General features: G+C 34.3%; 1 protein-coding gene across 1 annotated transcript in view; it reads right to left on the reverse strand.

The window, feature by feature from the left end:
- Positions 1 to 749: 749 nt before the first annotated feature.
- LOC136008523 (cadherin-7) overlaps positions 750 to 17,181 on the reverse strand; it is an 83,857-nt gene continuing 67,425 nt past the window's right edge. Inside the window, exons 8-12 of the mRNA XM_065667926.1 lie at positions 16,182 to 16,318; positions 14,127 to 14,248; positions 12,997 to 13,114; positions 10,812 to 11,063; positions 750 to 3,296 (exon numbers count right to left, since the gene is read on the reverse strand). Of these exons, the coding sequence (XP_065523998.1) occupies positions 2,803 to 3,296; positions 10,812 to 11,063; positions 12,997 to 13,114; positions 14,127 to 14,248; positions 16,182 to 16,318 (1,123 nt within the window). The 3' untranslated portion in view covers positions 750 to 2,802. The remainder of the gene's footprint in view (positions 3,297 to 10,811; positions 11,064 to 12,996; positions 13,115 to 14,126; positions 14,249 to 16,181; positions 16,319 to 17,181) is intronic.

Raw genomic sequence — 17,181 nt, forward strand, 5'->3', positions numbered from 1 at the left:
TCTATTTAGTCAGTAAAATATACTTTATGACATAAGAATATGTAATATAAAAAACACCCAAAGAAAGAATTTGAATCAGATTATCAACTGTGAAAACCTATACTCATGGTAATTTATGAAGCGTATTGTATAGTATGTGCATTATGCATACCATAAGAATATATTACAGTAACAGCTGTCAATGAGTGTAAGGGATTGTTTCCTTTCTTTCTTACTGCAATAATATAATCAGTATGTAAGCATATAAAGAAATAACAAATTTACTTAATTATTTTAGAACTGTGTAACAAACACCATGTATATGCAAGAGCTTTTGTGGCATTAGAGTAAAGCATATTCCTTTCCATGAAAATACATCCCCCAAAAAACCCTAACACAGTTTCTTAACACAGGAGCTTTTGGGGTTTTTGACAGATATAGAAGGTAGAAGAGCAATGGAATTGTGCTGTTTATTCTAAACCACATTTAGATCTCCTTTGAGTGCTATAAGCTTAAATCAGCATTTTTGATATCTTAATCCAGATGCATGAATTATCTTCCGACAAACAACAAGGAGATTAATAAAAAACTGTTCTCTCAGCACCTTGCTGATTTATACCTGCTTAACTCCTGCAGCGTATCTTGCTCTCATTAAACTGCATACACTTGTTCCTTGTTTTTTTTTTTATTTATTTTTTTATTGAAAATCTTACATATATGACTAAAAGTCATGGGCGATATCTTTCAGTTCCATTACAAAATCTGTCATATACATATATATATATATATATATACTTATATATATATATTTAATACAACTAGAAGCAAATCTACTGAATTATGAAACGATGATTGTTTACTAAAATTTAACTCAAATCTGCTGCAGATGTTAAAAATTACTTTGTTTTCTCTGATGGATCTGAAGGCCACTTTCACATAGTTAACTGATAATGCTGTGCTGCAAAAATTACAAAGCCTTAATGATAATTTCCTATCTCCCAGCCTGGTGTCAACCATACATTAGGATTTCAGCAGAAGGATCCTTCATTTAAGAAAGAAGTACTTTTAGACTGAGCATCATCCTCTATGGAGTACCTTCTATTCACAAACACAGTCCTGCAAGCAATTCTGTATGCCACTCAGTAACAGCAGGTAAGTCAAGTCATTTCAAGTTAGGTACAAGCAAAAATGTTTGCAGGAGCAGAGTCTAACTTAAGAACTCATCTACAGATTATCTAAACCGAATCCATCTGAAATAATACTTAAAACCACTATTTTACTTGAATATATGCCTTATTATCTAGTAATAAATCATGAAGGGTGAAGTATAAATATTGTCAGAATCATAAAAAAGTTGTATTATTCTAAGAAATCCTACTTCAAAATCGTACAGCATTTTAACCAACAGCAGCTGTCCTTCTGTTTTGGCACTCCTGAACCAGCGTAGAAATTATGTGTAGTGAGTTACTTTCGGGGAAGAATACTTATGTGTAGCAGGATCTAAAGATGCAGTCTGGAGTTAATAGCACTGCATTGCTTAACATAAGACAGAAATTGAAGAGTCTTTTACTGTGATTCCTCAGCAGCAAAAGAGACGGGGAAGAAAAAAGCAAGGTGTTTACAGTCTTTGAAGCATGTAGCATGTTTAACTTTGAAAATTAAATCTTGCATTAAAGACACTCCCGGCTACCTCTGTAGTCTTCTTTCAAAAAAATTCATGTACAAATATTTTATTTAAATGTTTCAGACTTTTTAATGACTCAGAAGAACAACTGCATGTCCTTGGAGCTGCTCTCCTTTCTGAGAGATGAATGGTGGGCAAGATTGCTTTACTGTAATTTCTCCATTTCCATGCTTCATTTCCTACGTTTAACCGAGACTGGAGAAAAATCAGCATGTTCTGATGAGTCTAACACCATGAGGCAGTAAAATGGACCTGAATTTAGTGAAAATTGTAGCTCCAAAATAAATATAACACTTTATGTCAAATAATAATAAAAAAGGATAAGTTCTCCTGTACAAATCAGAAGAGATAATAAAAAATAGCAAATAGATAGCAACATCTTTTCTATACCTACATAAGCATCACTAAACTTTTCAACCATAAGAATACCCCTCCATATTTCTCACTTTATGTGGTTTGCAAACTACTTTGGTATGTTGATGACAAACATTGTGGAAATTCTTAGCACAAAGAGCAATTTTCCATAAAATTGCTCAGAAAATGACAGAAACTTCTGATTTAACATCTCTGAGAATAAACAGGGAAAAGCAAAAAGATGATCTATTGGATTTCTGTTTGTTTTAATGCTTGCCCTTCCGCTTTCATCACAGCAAGCTGCATGCAACACTGCAAAGAAAATTTCTTTAAAAAAAAACCCTTGCATCCGTAAATACTATATACTGTGATGTTGCATTATATATTGTATTTGTAAATTTGTTTCTTCTTATACTTGTCTCCTCTCAGAGACACTGCGTGCTAGATACAGCAATACTGCGAAGGCATCTACAGAGTATCATTGGCTCATTGAGGTCACAGTGCATAATATACTCTTGAAAGTGAGCTGCCTCTGCAGGTATCTGAGGGTTGCTATCTATTTGAACATGGCTGAGCATTTAATTTTATCAAAAATGCCATTGAATGCTCATATTTTGTGTGGTCAGTGCAGTCCCTAGGACGACTCTAATGAAGATATGTTCCACCAAGGCAAAAAAACCTAAAAGGTTAAAAATGGAGAAATATTTACAACTTTTCTTCAGTCTGTAAGGTTAAGTTTTCTGGTTTATTATTCTTCAGTGCATTTTCAGAGATAGGTTCCAAGGCTATGAATATAAGCATTCTGGTCCAGTCCCATACATATCCGCAAGCCTTTTGAAGCGAGGGCCCCAGTCACTGAGGTAATCGTAGTTCTGGTCAGAGTTTGAGCTGATCGAATCTAATGAACTGAGAGACTCTGCCACAGAGCCATTCCCCTCAAATGCGTATGTCTGCAGAGAGTCGTAAGGTGGTGCGCAGGGGTCCATGTCAGCTTCTTTTAGTCTTTCCCAGATAAATTCCCTAAAAATGACGTTATCTGGAATGCTCTTAAAAGTTGGTCTGCTCAAGAACTGAATCTCAGGTGTCACATCCCTTCTGGTCTTGGTGTCTCGGATGATGTTGAGGTTTCTCAAGGCAGCCATGTCAAAAGCCTCGGTGTCTTCTTCTCCACCACCCTCATCATCATACCTCACAATGTTCTCTCTGATATCTCTCTCTTCATCAAAAATGAGGGGCTCCTTTTTCCGTCGCCTCATGGTGACAATCAGCAAAACAAGAACTGGAACACAGAAAAACTGGAGTTTCAGCAGTGCTAAAGTTTCCTCATATTTGTCCCAGTGGTGCAAGTACTCATTAATCTATATGGCAAAGACCCAAGGAAATAACAGGCAATTTATGCAGTTAGATTTGAAACCTAGGAGATCATGAAACAGCTTTTAAACCATAAGCTTTTTAGACATTAAAGAATTTTGTTCTGAAACCATTCTGAATTAACATCTTCATCTCTAATTCTATATCCTATGCTGTCCACTAAACATAAATTTTAGAACTGGTTCAGTCTAACTATTACAATCTCACAGTCATGAAATAAAAAAAAAAAAAAAAAAGACCTTTTCCTGAACTCTTAATTGCCCAAGTGATAAAAGCGCACTCATAAAGTACCTGAATAGAATTTAACAACCATGGTTTGGGAAGTGCCTGAATTGAAGTATATGGTCAATCTCTGCTAAACAGTAGATTGGAAAACATTGAATTGTTAAGCAATATGTAAAATAAAACTGTCTTAGTTCATGTATTGAAAGTATCTCTACATAAGTCCTCACTTTCCTATATAGTACAAAGTACTGTACTTGAGGTTTATGAATTACATCTAATAAGAACTACTAGGGCTGGAATTTATTGGATCAGCCAGTGCTAGAAATGTAATTATTTTTTTTCATTTTACTCCCTAAAGTTTCTTTCAGCTTTGCAATCTAGTACTAAACTACAGTGACAGCCAAAAGACCTGGGAGAAACTAACTCAAGGCTCCTCTAGTTCAAATACAGTTTTGGTAGAGAAACATCATTGCTGACACAAAAAATATGGAACCAGTAATATGATAATTGCACCCATCTGTGGAACATGATGGAGTGTGAATCATCCTCTTAGAAAATGCTTAATACTATACTGTAGCATCTGGACATCCGCTGACTTAATGATACTCCTAGATAACAACAGGCATCACTAAGGCTGTAAACATAACAGTACGATGAAAAGTGTTCCACATTCAGTTATTCTTATCTGATTTTATGTTTATTTTTAATCTTAAGTATACGTGATTATATGCATTCATGTGTCTAAGGTTTACAATCCTTATAGAATTTTGAAATGACAACTAAATGCTGTAGAAATATCTGGAAAAGCAAAAGCTGATACAGATAAAATTAACCATGAGCTTCCCTAGGTAGTCTCAAAAGTGGCCTCCATAAATTGTGTGATATAGGACTGCCATTCTTGAAAACCTTTCTTTTCACAGAAGAATTTTTAAAATCAATATCAATCTAAGTCATTTGGAGGCATGATTTAATATTAGGATCACTTGGTTAGAATAAAACAGTCAATCAGAAATTGTACATGCAGAAAACTCTCTATAGACATTGCAGTACTACTTAGAACTCACTAAAGCATAAGGTGATTTTAACAGTAGACTTTCTGCAATCCTTATTTTTCTTTGGAGCTATGCATGTCTAAAAATAAAACTGGAAAAATCTAACTTTTTTTTCTAAACTTTTTGACAAATATATTAGGCAATATTTTCCCCCCTTTTTTTCAGTAGCTACCAGGGACACATCTAATGATCCATCTATTAACAGATGCCTTGTGACTTTATTACTGCAGCATCAGCATTACTTTTTCACATTTTTTGCCCATGGCGTCTCCCTGATTCATGATTTATGCATTAAATTCAAAAGCTTCTAGTTTAGAGCATTTTGGGGTTTTGTATATTTGAACAATATTTACATAAACAGTTTGACAATATAAGTTTTTGACCTTTAAAGTGGCTTTCATGAAATTTCATAACATTCTGATATTTCTATAATACAAATTGAGCTGTAAATTATACAGCAGTGAGCATAAAATTGTCATCTTTGAGGCAAAAATTGCACTCTTATTGTTTTTCTTTAGTATATGGTGTATTTTAAAGTGAAAGACAAATTAGCTTGCTGACAGTAAATATACATTTCAGCCAAGACTGCCATTGACATAACTTTTTAATTACTATTAATAATTTCCTTTACTCAAGTGTAAATGCATTTTCACACCACTGTCTCTCCTAACATACTCTTAACATACTTCATTTCAAAAGTTAAATACCTGCTAATAAGTGAAAAATATGAAATTTAGTAGGCAGGTTTGCCTAAAGGTACAATAAAACTCAAGGCACTATGAAAGATTCATATAGTATTCTTTTTACATTTCACAATTGCTTAAGGCCAAGAAAAATATGGTATCTTACTAAAGGTTAAATATTTCAGCATTTAGATGGCTTTATGGGAATATTAATTTCTAGTCTTTCCAGCAGTTATGAACAGGAAAGTTTAACCTCTAAACAAACAAAGGTTTAGCTGCATTGCAGAAACTATGGATTTGAATACAAGCCCCAAACAAATTTCACTGATATCTAAATCAAGTGCAAATGCTTTTAAAGCTTATCAATTTCTTATTAAATAGTGGGGGGGAGGGGGGGGAGAAACAGGGAGGGAGATCCCCTACATTTATCACAAAAGCTGAGATTAAATCTGTAGTTAGTCACTAGCTGAACATCTAGAAAACCAGATCTTATGCTTTTTTACAGATGAAATAATGCAATTATAGAATCGTAGATTCAAGCATGCTGGAAAAGACCTTCAAGATCAAGTCCAACCATTACCCTAGGACTGCCAAGTACACCTTTAAACCATGTCACTGAGGTATGGCAAAATGGAAAAGCTTAAGGGACACGTGCATTGCACGTTGGGGCTACTAGTTTGGATCCATCCTGATGCACAGAACTCATGCTAAGTAGATGAAATGGCAATATTGATTTCATATGTGATTTTAACAAATGAATAAACCAATCAGCATTAGAACTAATTAGAAACACTATATATACAGAACTAATAGATATAGATCAAAACTAACCTTTTGGTTCTGATTTACATCTGAATTGTTAGAAATGTTCATTTTTTTTAACAGGGACAATAGCCAAGAGAAAATGCCGTTTGTGCTTATATTAGCGGTGCTAATACATATTTTTCATCCTTGTGTCAGTATAGATGTAGTGATAGTATCAGTAGTTCAGTTCACCTAAATCAGTCTTTAAACAAACACTTCTGAATGCAAGAGCCCCTTTTTATTTTGTTATTTTACAGTGGGCTTTATGGAATTATGATGAAATTTCTATTTTGTATGATCTGGTGAAAAGTCAGGTTTAAGCCACCTGAACATATTTCTTTGTTTTGGTATTAATCTTTCCTTTTGTACGCAAGGCAACTGCAACATAATTATAAGGAAGCCATAAAAGCCCTGAGATAACCTGAGGGAGAGCACTACGTACAGCTATACGGTAAGGGACAAAGCTAAATCACAAGCATTATCATGCTGAGTATACGCTGCACCCCTAAGCCTGGTATTTACTATAGCAATAAGCCACATCAGCTATGAGCAAATCTGCCCATTGGTTTGTGCATTAGGTGTGTTATGATTCATAAATCTGAAGACTGCAGATCCTCAGTCATCGAAGCAGCACTCTAATAACCTATTTAGTTATACCTTGCGGTTGCCAGTAGTCAGATGAGATTTGGGGATTACAGAGGCCAAGTCTCAAGAAACCTGCATTTAATTCCCAGTTAATAAGCTTCATATCTAATTGTTGTGAAATCAGTTTGGATTGATATTTGCAAAGACACTGTGACCTTTAAATGCCCACACTGAGTGACCCTAATCAGCTCCGTAACTTTCAGAAAACAATGTCAGCACTACTTACTCAAACACCTTTTAAATTCATTAATTTGGATACCCCCAAATTAAAAGAGCTATATATTTATCATTCTTTAAAATGCAAGACCAAAACCCACACATCCTACATAGTCATATTCTGTACACATTTTACTTATTTAGCGAACTAGATCCTTAAAACTAAGACAATTTCTTAATGTTTATGAATCACACAATTATGTGTGCTAATTTAATTGTGTTCTTGTAGGTATTGTGATACTAAATTCCCCATCCTTCAACTGAAAAAAAATCTTTATTTTGAATTTTAATCAATATATTATTATTTATATATTTATTATCTATAATATTATTATATTGTAAATTCTAGTATCGCACTGATACGAGACTTTCTTTGGTGCTTTTAAGAAAATAGTAGCAGATTATATTCAGAAGTACACAAAATAAAAATTGTGAAAAAGCATTATGTCAATGTAGCTTACCATCATTTCAATGCAAAGAAAATCTTTAACCTCTCAAATAGGACTGGGTTATCTACAGGCGAACATTATTTTCTGTGTGATTTTATGTACACATTTTATGCTAAACACTTGTTACAGAAGCAATTATTGTGTCTAGAAGATGTTAACTGAAAAAAACAGATTACCTTGAATTAAATTATTATGTAATTTTCAGAGGAGCTAAGAAAATTTCTACTTAGTTCTCTAAAATTATATACAGTCTAAAACGAATAAAAACTAGCTTTTCATATGCTTTTTATAGAATAAATTGCAAGAATTATTTTTTTCTTATTTTTTTTCTGTAAAACATAGCTTCACTTGAAGACTTAATAAAGCATTTTTGAGTAATTAACAAAGCACTACAACTTTCTTATGGAATAAAATTTAGAATTTAATCTCCATAGTCAATATAAGGAGAGAAAAATATTTGGTAAAATGTTTTTAACTTTTAAAAAATATTTTAGTTTGCAAATATAGTCTACACCATGTTATATGCAATTATAATGAAACAGTATGATTTAGTAACGCTCTTCTTTCTTAGCACTAGTGAAACGTTGTGTTTAACTAAAATTGATTGGTTGCTTAAGTAAAAATATAACACTAAGAAATGCCCCTGAGACAATCTGACCCTTGGTCAAGACAAATAGATTTATTTTTTAGACAAAAGGATGTCTGGGGCAAGAACAAATACCAAACCACATCATACTAACTTTAGGAATATAAGAGCTTGCTAAGAATTCAAGACACTAGTGCCAGAATGCATGTATCCATGACATTTATGCAAATCTCATGCCTCCTCTGCTTTACAATTGGCACTCACATTGACGAATGTGACTGGATTTGCACTGTGTGTGAATCTTGGGCCAGAAAAAAAATTTTGATTTGGTAGCCTATCTCCATTTGTCACTGATAAACTCTTGCACCCTTGGTCCCAGCTCTGGAATCACTTGCCAATGGCTGAAACCTGTTTTTCATGATGTGCTACTGGATTTTCAGGATTATTTTTTCAAGAATATATATGAAGGTAAAAAAAAAATATTAATAAAAGAAGAAAGCATTCAGCATTCAGCAGATCCCAGGAAATGTCTTCTAGGAACAAATGAGAGAAGAAGAAAGGCTTTGGGACCAGACAAGCAGGAACACTTGACTGATTTTACTGGGCAACAGTGATGCTTAGGCACTTCTTCCTTTGCACCTGGCTAGGAAAAAAATAGCAGCAGGACTCAAAGCCGGGGTTAACATACAAACACAGCCTAAATTGTGCCTGCAGCTTTGAATTGTACCCAAAAGGAGCAGTTTAGATTGGAAGTGATGACAGCACGTACAAATGTCTATTTCAATAAACAATGGTGATGCATTCAGAGAGCTGAGTTTTGAAGTCCAGTTCTTTGACAAACAAAATCAATGGTGAATTGGTCATATGCAGGATTTCTTGACAGTGCACAGCCCATTACTCAAAGAGCTTTTCCTCAATTCTTTATGAAAAGCTTCTTCAGCACACTAAAAATGACCAGAATAAAATCTCAGGTTTCTTGATTTATTTGTTGTGTTTGAATCTTGGTTCAAGGAGTAGAATAAGCAAATTATTGCCTGGTAACATGCTGTGTCTCCACTCAGTTCTCTTCTTTAAGACTTTATGGCTTCTATTTAAGAAAAGCTTATGGCCAGGCCAGGCTGCATTGCATCTACAGCAGTTTATAATCTTTGTAAACTCTCTTTCTATATATATAACAGAAATTATTATGTTTCAATTTGGGATGAAGTGAATTGCTATTGTTACAGAATTTTTCTTAAGTACATTAGACCAAAGTTTTAGTACTGATGCCCATGCTAGTTGATGTAAGAGGATCTCTTGTATATTTTTTTCAAAATTTACCATTTAGCTTCATGTCCAAATAAAGTTTATTTGTGTGTATAAATGGCCTATAAATGCTACTAGAAATATGGCATTTAAAAATATTCATTAAAACTTTTGGCAATCATTCCCTTCCATTTCTCCTTAAACCTAAGACTAACCGTGTCTTGAGTGAGTTTAAACAACCTTTTGCTGTTAGAGGTTTTTGTCTCAAAGATGGAAAACTCTGTAAATGCCATCTCTTATACATAGCTCCTAAGTTGACTGGGTTCAATGCAGAACTAATGATTTTTCTTACTCTGTAACAACAATGCAAGAGGATTTCCTTTTCTGGCTTTTAGAAATGCTTGTAGCAGAAGAGAAATTTCCTTCCAATGGCTCACAGAAAGGTGAATCAAAGTCAATAAGAAGAGATATTTATACATTGATGAGATAATGCCATGAATAGAAGTGTGGACAAAATTCTCTTGACTTGACCTATTCAAATTGCTTCAGTAACAGTGACAGATAAATCACCACTGGGGTTATAGCAACCTGAGGAGACTATGGTATACCCTTTTCCCTTAGACTGCTAAGTGCAGCCATGGAATACAAAAATCTCTCCATTAATAACAGCACTCAAAGAATTATTGTGTGCTCTTATTAACATGTGAACTTTCTGACAACAAGGAACGCTGCACTTTTGCTCAACTTCATGCTGTAGATGCAGGATGATCCTTCATCTTTACTTCTCATTTTGGGCCTTTGTTACTACCATGTAGTCATTTTGCTTAAAGGCTGAGCATGTGATAAGAAATGCTAACCAAACTAGGATGTTGACACTATTCCACTATTTTCCAGTGTCTTTTATATAATTGAACAACATAAAACCCCACTGTGCTGCCAGTTGCAGAACTAAGAAAAGGTCATTCTGTAGAAGATAATCGACTATATATTATTTCCTTCAGTGAATTACCTCTGTTGTATTTTCTGGATGTCATTTGTTCTATATAAATCAATAAATGTTAAAAAATGAATAGCTGTATCTCTGAAAAAAAGGACACATACTGGTACTGGTGATACAGTAAGTATGCTAATCCAAATACTCTATCTCTTAAACATGACATTTGATACAAGTGATCTTTGTTTTTCACTTACTATTATGTCATATATATATATGTCTGGAGGCAGCTTGATATATGAACAAAGTATCTGAACTGGAAAATCCCAAATTAAAGATTTTGTGTGCCTCACGATACAAAATGCTGTTCTGTCTGGAATCCTAGGTGTCCCTGTTTACAGAAATCAGGTGGGGGAGGAGGAGGAAAAGGTGTTGAAGCTTTTGTACACATCTGTCCGTGTCTGTCTATCTGTCTGTCTACCTGTCTATCTATCATCTATCTATCTCTCTCTCTATCTATCTATAATCTCTTTATCGCTACTAGACATTGAATGGAAAATAGAGGTAACAGGAAAATAACATACCTAGCAGTGTCAAGACACAAGCCAATATTGCAATCAGGGCACCGGTGCTGAGTCCTGCAGGCAAGATATATGCTTCTGCATTGCATGACTGAGCAATACCATCTGCATCACAATCACAGACTCTGATGGTGAGAGTATTAGTGCTACTAAGTGAAGGTGACCCACTGTCCACAATGAATATTGGCAAGTAGAAAACAGACTGTTCCTGCCTTCGGAAACCATTTCGTCTGGTTAATACCGTTGCAGTATTATCTAGATAAAATGATAAAAAGATTATAAATTACACAACCTTCCTAAACCACAAGCCTGTAAATAAAACAGTCTTTCACTTAAAAGGCTTTATAAACACATTTATATTATTTCAACAAGTTTATCCTTCCTGGTCATATATTTTTGATGCTGCAGAGAGAATCAGATGAGAAACAATACTTAACTATACAAAAGATTTCCATTTTTCACAAATGACATTCAAAATTGCAGATGTCTATTTAATTTTAGTTCAGCTCACAGTTTCACACTCTTGATAGATAGTTGATGATGAGATCACTATAAAAAAAAGCCTAAATCAAAAATTTACACTGTTGTGATCAGGTTATCTATGTACATGTTTCAGGTCTAATTTCCAAGGCTCTATTTAAGTTATTTACAGATATAGATATCATGTTAATGAAAGGGATGAACAAATTAACAGGAGAAGAAGTTTGAAGACCAAGGAAATATTTTTGAATGAAAAAAGAAATTCAAGCTTGTACGCAAATGTGAGTAATTGCATGTGTAACGAAGATATGCACTTGTTTTCTGAGTGTCAAGAAGACTACTATAATCCACCTAAAATATCTGTCTATCTATCTATCATCTATCTATCTACTGATCTACCTACTTATAGGCAGACATATTGATAGTCCTGTAAAGTTACCTTATTGTGTCATCTATTATGACCTAGCTGGCAAAACATGCAAGCACTTCATACAGCATCATATGAGATATGCATAAAATTAATTAACATCGAAAGAGGCAATTGCTGCTGTGTTTTGTAACTCCTTTGATTTTACTGGCACTGCAGAAGTCTGTTATTACTTTTTTTTTTTTTTCCAATTACACATTCTCTGAAAGAGGGCCTGTCTTTTCATTAAATACTTCACTGCATTTGTAACGTCAGATTTCTGAATAGAAAGAGTCTTATAATAATGTTTTGATTATTTTGATCATTATTACTATTACAGTCTTTAGTTTTGAACTGCAAGTTGCTCATATGAAGAAAATTAAGCACCTCTGTAACTACATGCAGGGTAAAGCAATAAATAGTTGTGTGAGAGAACTTTATTGGGTCACGTTATACTTAATGAATGTTGTTCAAAGTCTGTCTGTACAAACAATATCCTTTAGTCCACCATACATCTGGTTTTCTTTTTTTATTAATAAGGATGACTTTGTAGCTCTGGTTTAGTACTGATCCATAACAGAGCAAGAGTAACATAGTGTCTATTTAGTTCTATTTGCTGCAGCTAATAGCTAAACTGACTTGACACATGCCCAACTGCCTCCTATGCAATACAACTAAAAAGAACACCAATTAGAAGCGTATTCTTAGATATTGTAGCTAATAGAAACATGATGTCAGTGGGAGTCTTTGTATAAGTCTTTGGGGAAATAGTCATAAGAAGTCTGCATAAACATTGTAGGCAGTTTACATCATCAAAAAGGTTCTTCAATAGGTGGTATACATAATGAAAAGATGTGGCTTTCAAAAAAAAAAAAAATAAATCCAAAAAACCACAAAACCCCAAACAAACACAAAACCAGAAAAACAACACTTCTTCTTTATGCACTAGGTTATATTAATAAAACAAATTCCTGGACATTTTTCAGTCACGACCCCAAGGTTAATTCTAATTTACATAAAAATATATAAATACAAGGAAAACATGTAAGAGTGACTTCTGGAAAAAAAAAAAGAAAAGTATATGTATATATTTGAAGCTACTTTGTTTGGCTCAAGGCTTTAAATAATTCAAACAACAGCTTAATTTCCTTTACAACTCTATAAATAATTTATTTTGTAGGCTGATTGTAGTTCAGTTTATTCCCTTACCAGAATAGAAGTTTATGTAGGTAATAATCAGCACAATATATTCAAACTGAAAGGTGTTAGTGGTGAATATTTACCCCCCTAAAATGCCCTTACCTTTGTTGTCTTGCAGTGTAAAATTGTGGTTATTTGCTGCCTCTGCTGTTAAACTGAAGTAGAACTGATGGCCATTTGGTGGATCATCTTTATCAATTGCACTGATTTTCTGGATCACCTGTTTTGAGGTACATCAGGGTTCATTGTTTGGAATGGTAAGAAACAAATGCACATACACTGTATAATCCCTCTATTAGTTCAAGCATCAACTCTTCCTTGAGTCTTACCCATATTGCATTTTGGCTTTCTAATCTGCTAAGCATGTGTAGACACTATAAAAACAAAAAGAGTGACTTGACTCTTTACTTTTCCTGTACCAAACATATTGTGCAAAAACAATGATTTGCAGGGCCTATGAGAAAGTTTTAGGTCCTGTCATTCACCAGACCTTGGAGTATAAACTGCTTAGCAGTAGAAGTGTACAGACCTTTATGTAGTTATCAGTGACTGAAATTCATGCTGTAAACTTTGACAAGGAAGCAAATATCCTTTTGGGTATTTTAATTCATACACTTTTTTTTTTTAATATGAAAAATAAAAAACAAGTCATTACTATAATAATAATTACAGGGATTTTTTTTTCCAATTTTATTTTCTAAAATTCGGTCAAAATCTGCATCTAAAAAAGAGTTTTGCCATTGTTTACAATCCATAAAGAATGAATATTCGGAGCTAATAGCTCTGACTAGATCCCAGGGGAAACAAAAAAAAATAGTTCAATGAGAGCACACATATTCTGTGTTTCTCATGAACACAAAACAATAATCATAGTGTTTTCTTTTAAGGATTGAATTTATGCTGTGAAATTGAAATGTGCAGTAACAACATCTGCCATAGGAAGGGCAATATTCAGGAAGAAATAAAAGCACAAAGTCTCCCAGGGAATATGTGGGATCAACGTAGGTGAATCTTTCACTATTTTTCTAGGAGAAAGAACAGAGAATGAGATTATATATCTATTTTCTGAGGTGTTACAAAGTAGAGAGGAAAAGTCCAAATATAAGACATAGCAAGGATAAACAATACCAGGTACTTTTAGTTAAGTCTAGGACTATTTGAAACACATTGAGGGAGTTAAAGCCACTGAGGAATATGGTAGGAATAAACATAAAAAAATTATCAAGCCATACCTGACCAGCTTGAGCATTTTCACAGACAGTTGTCTCATACTCCATGGCAAACTCAGGGGCATTGTCATTGATGTCAAGGATAGTTATGGCTACATAGCCTCTCCCAATCTGTGCTGGATTCTCTATAGAGAAAGAAGGCAATAAAACAATCAAGAAAATCTTCTTGCAAATTATTCTTTGGGTCAGCACATTTTCATTTGCATTCTTCTTTTGCATATACGTGTCAAATCAAATACAATGCCTCCTAGAAAGACAAAAAAAGTCTCGGTTTGGTCTTCTGGACCTGGTGGAAACAATGCTTATGTTTTCCAGCTGCCTCAATTAAGCCAAGATTTTAGTCTCAGGGATTAACTGAAAAATCTAACTCACTAATTACAGCACTGAATCACATCATATGGAAAGATAAAAGCAAGTTAGTGTAAAACCATTGCCAAGGGGTATAGCTAGCCAGAACAGTGAATATTGTGAATATTGGGAATAGCATGGTTATTATGGGTTAAATACGTTTTTGTTGCAACTCTGATCAGTATATTAACAAGTTAAAACCAGAATTCCATCAGCTATGTGTAACAGAAAAAAAGAGAAAACTATACACCCAAGTAAATCCCAAAATATTTGAAGTGCACATGGAACTAAGTATTTCAACACTGTCATTACCACATTGAACACCTTAAATATTAACCACATTCTTAAACTGAGGCACACCTTTAGCTAATATACTAATACGTTCAGGGTTCAATGTCATAATTTAATCTTAAACAGTAGATACTTTTTGACTACGTATAAAGGACATCAGTATGTGCTGTACTTAATTTTCTAGATAACACCTCTGGTTTGAAGCAGGAAAATAAAAAGATATTGTATTTTTTTTTACCACAAGTGATAATTTTAGTGATAGAGCAGGGCAGAATGAAAAACTATACAAACCTTCATATATGTATCTATCTTTTTATAGGGTGTTACAACCACATTTTAGTAAGTAAGTATTTAAACCAGTGCATCCAAGCATAGATCACAAAAAGGAATTTGTTTTGTTGGGTTTTTTTTTTCACACATCTGAAATACCAGAGGAGTAAGAAATTTCACCAGCAACTTTTTCCTCTGCTGATTTAAGCTTATTGAAAGCCAAGCAGGCAATGAACATAAATTAAAGCGCTGTAGGGTATTACTTGTGCTCCTAGACTCTCACTTGTGTCACTTGGCTGCCTTGCTAGTTTTGTCATTACCCAGGATAATTTTTGGTTCCCATGCTTGCCTCCTAGACCAAAATTCTCTCCTGAGAATACAAGATAAATTCACGCAGACACTAAATGGTAAATGTTAGCTTTCAGATTAAAAACTAAATTAACCTCAGCAAAAGCAAGGAGTGAGGATTTTTAAAATAGCAGGCTAGAGAACTGATAACTCTTCCTATCACAGCCCAACAGAGTAATAATAAGGATGAAATCTGAAGAAATAATTTCCTCAAATATAAAGGCAAAAATAGATAGTTTTTTACAGAATGTATTCACAGCTAAACAAGTTTAGGTTTAAACATGCTTTAATAGAATTCTTGTTTTATGTTTTTCAGGGGTTTGATTCTTCAACACTTTTCATTTTACAAGAGAAAAGATGCCAAGTGCAATTTATCTACAGTCTTACCTTAGGAAAGTGAAACCACACAAGCAGCCATATAACTTTCTTTTATGCCTTTTAAGAATGCTGTTGTTGACCAACAGCAATCAACTCTGAGTGTCGTCATTAAAATGGGTTAATTGGTCTCTGTATTCTGTATCACTTTTCCTCTAATGGTGCTTGGTCTGAGACTGTTGACTCAACATATCTCACCTTTTGTACTTATTTTTCAGAAGTCTAAAGACTATGCAAGGTGTGAGAAGTAAAGAGCAAATACTTTATCTGTTGTGTTTCTAATTTTTATCGCAGTCTTTTACACTAAGAACTTATTTTTATCGGCCATGCTATGAACCTGTCATAATTTTTCTTAGAGTGCCACTGAACACAATTAAGCCTAAAGTTTTACACATAAACATCCAATAAAATCAAATTGTTACTTACGACTCTCCATAGCCAAAACTGTGATATTATGTACAGCATTAGTTTCCCTGTCCAAAGATTTGGCAGTTGTAATGACTCCACTGTTGGCATCAATATTGAAATACCTCTCCAGGTCTGTGTTTCGATCTATCGAGTACCTATGTGAAGAATGAAAGAAAACTTCTGATTTATATTCAGGTACAACTTGTAAAAATGCAAAAATGTTTCATCAACCTCTTAATAGTGAGAAAGGTTTTCAACTCTTTCACTATTTTGAGCATTGTTCTACACACTTTCTCTGGGGTGCTGAGAATATGCATAGGTGAGAGAATTACACAATGACCTGTGCAGTTACAGTGACATCTTTAAGTGAGGTTATAGGTATTCCACTCTCTTTTCTTTCTTCCTCTCTGCTGTAAGGCACCCTTTCATTTAGTCATGGAATAGCACCTTCCTGGGCCCCAGAAAAGGAGAAGGAGAGATGGAAGTTTGCTACATGGCTGTACCATCCTGGCACTACTCCCATGGGGGCTGTCAGTCTGTGTACAGACCTTCCCAGTGTGAACAAAAGAGCCCCTGAATCAGCTAGAATGGATGGTAAAAAAGAGGAAGAGAGAAAACGGGAAAGAGAGAGATGATGCAGAGTGGGTCAAGAGATTATATCTCATCACTGTCAGCTCCTGGCGATTTACTGTCATTAGCCAAACACAAGCTTATGCCCTTACCTCTTTGGCTTATCTTTTACCTCCAAATTTGCTTTAGGAAGGGGAAATGAGCTCCTTAGCATAGGGGAAAAGGTAAAAATTTCTGGGGGTGTTTTGCTTATAACCCTTTTGAGAGAAAGGGACAGTTGATCAGGCAGATTCAGATTTAAAACTGGAATATTCTTGATATTTGATTTAATATTGGGTCAGATTCTCACACTCTCGTTTAGATCAAGTATGTACTGCAGAGCTCTTCCCTACACACAAGGTGAATTAAAATGTCTGAATCAGGCTAAGTGTGATCATTGCAACTACTG

Source organism: Lathamus discolor, chromosome 2 (assembly GCF_037157495.1).
Source record: "Lathamus discolor isolate bLatDis1 chromosome 2, bLatDis1.hap1, whole genome shotgun sequence".
NCBI lineage: Eukaryota > Metazoa > Chordata > Aves > Psittaciformes > Psittacidae > Lathamus > Lathamus discolor.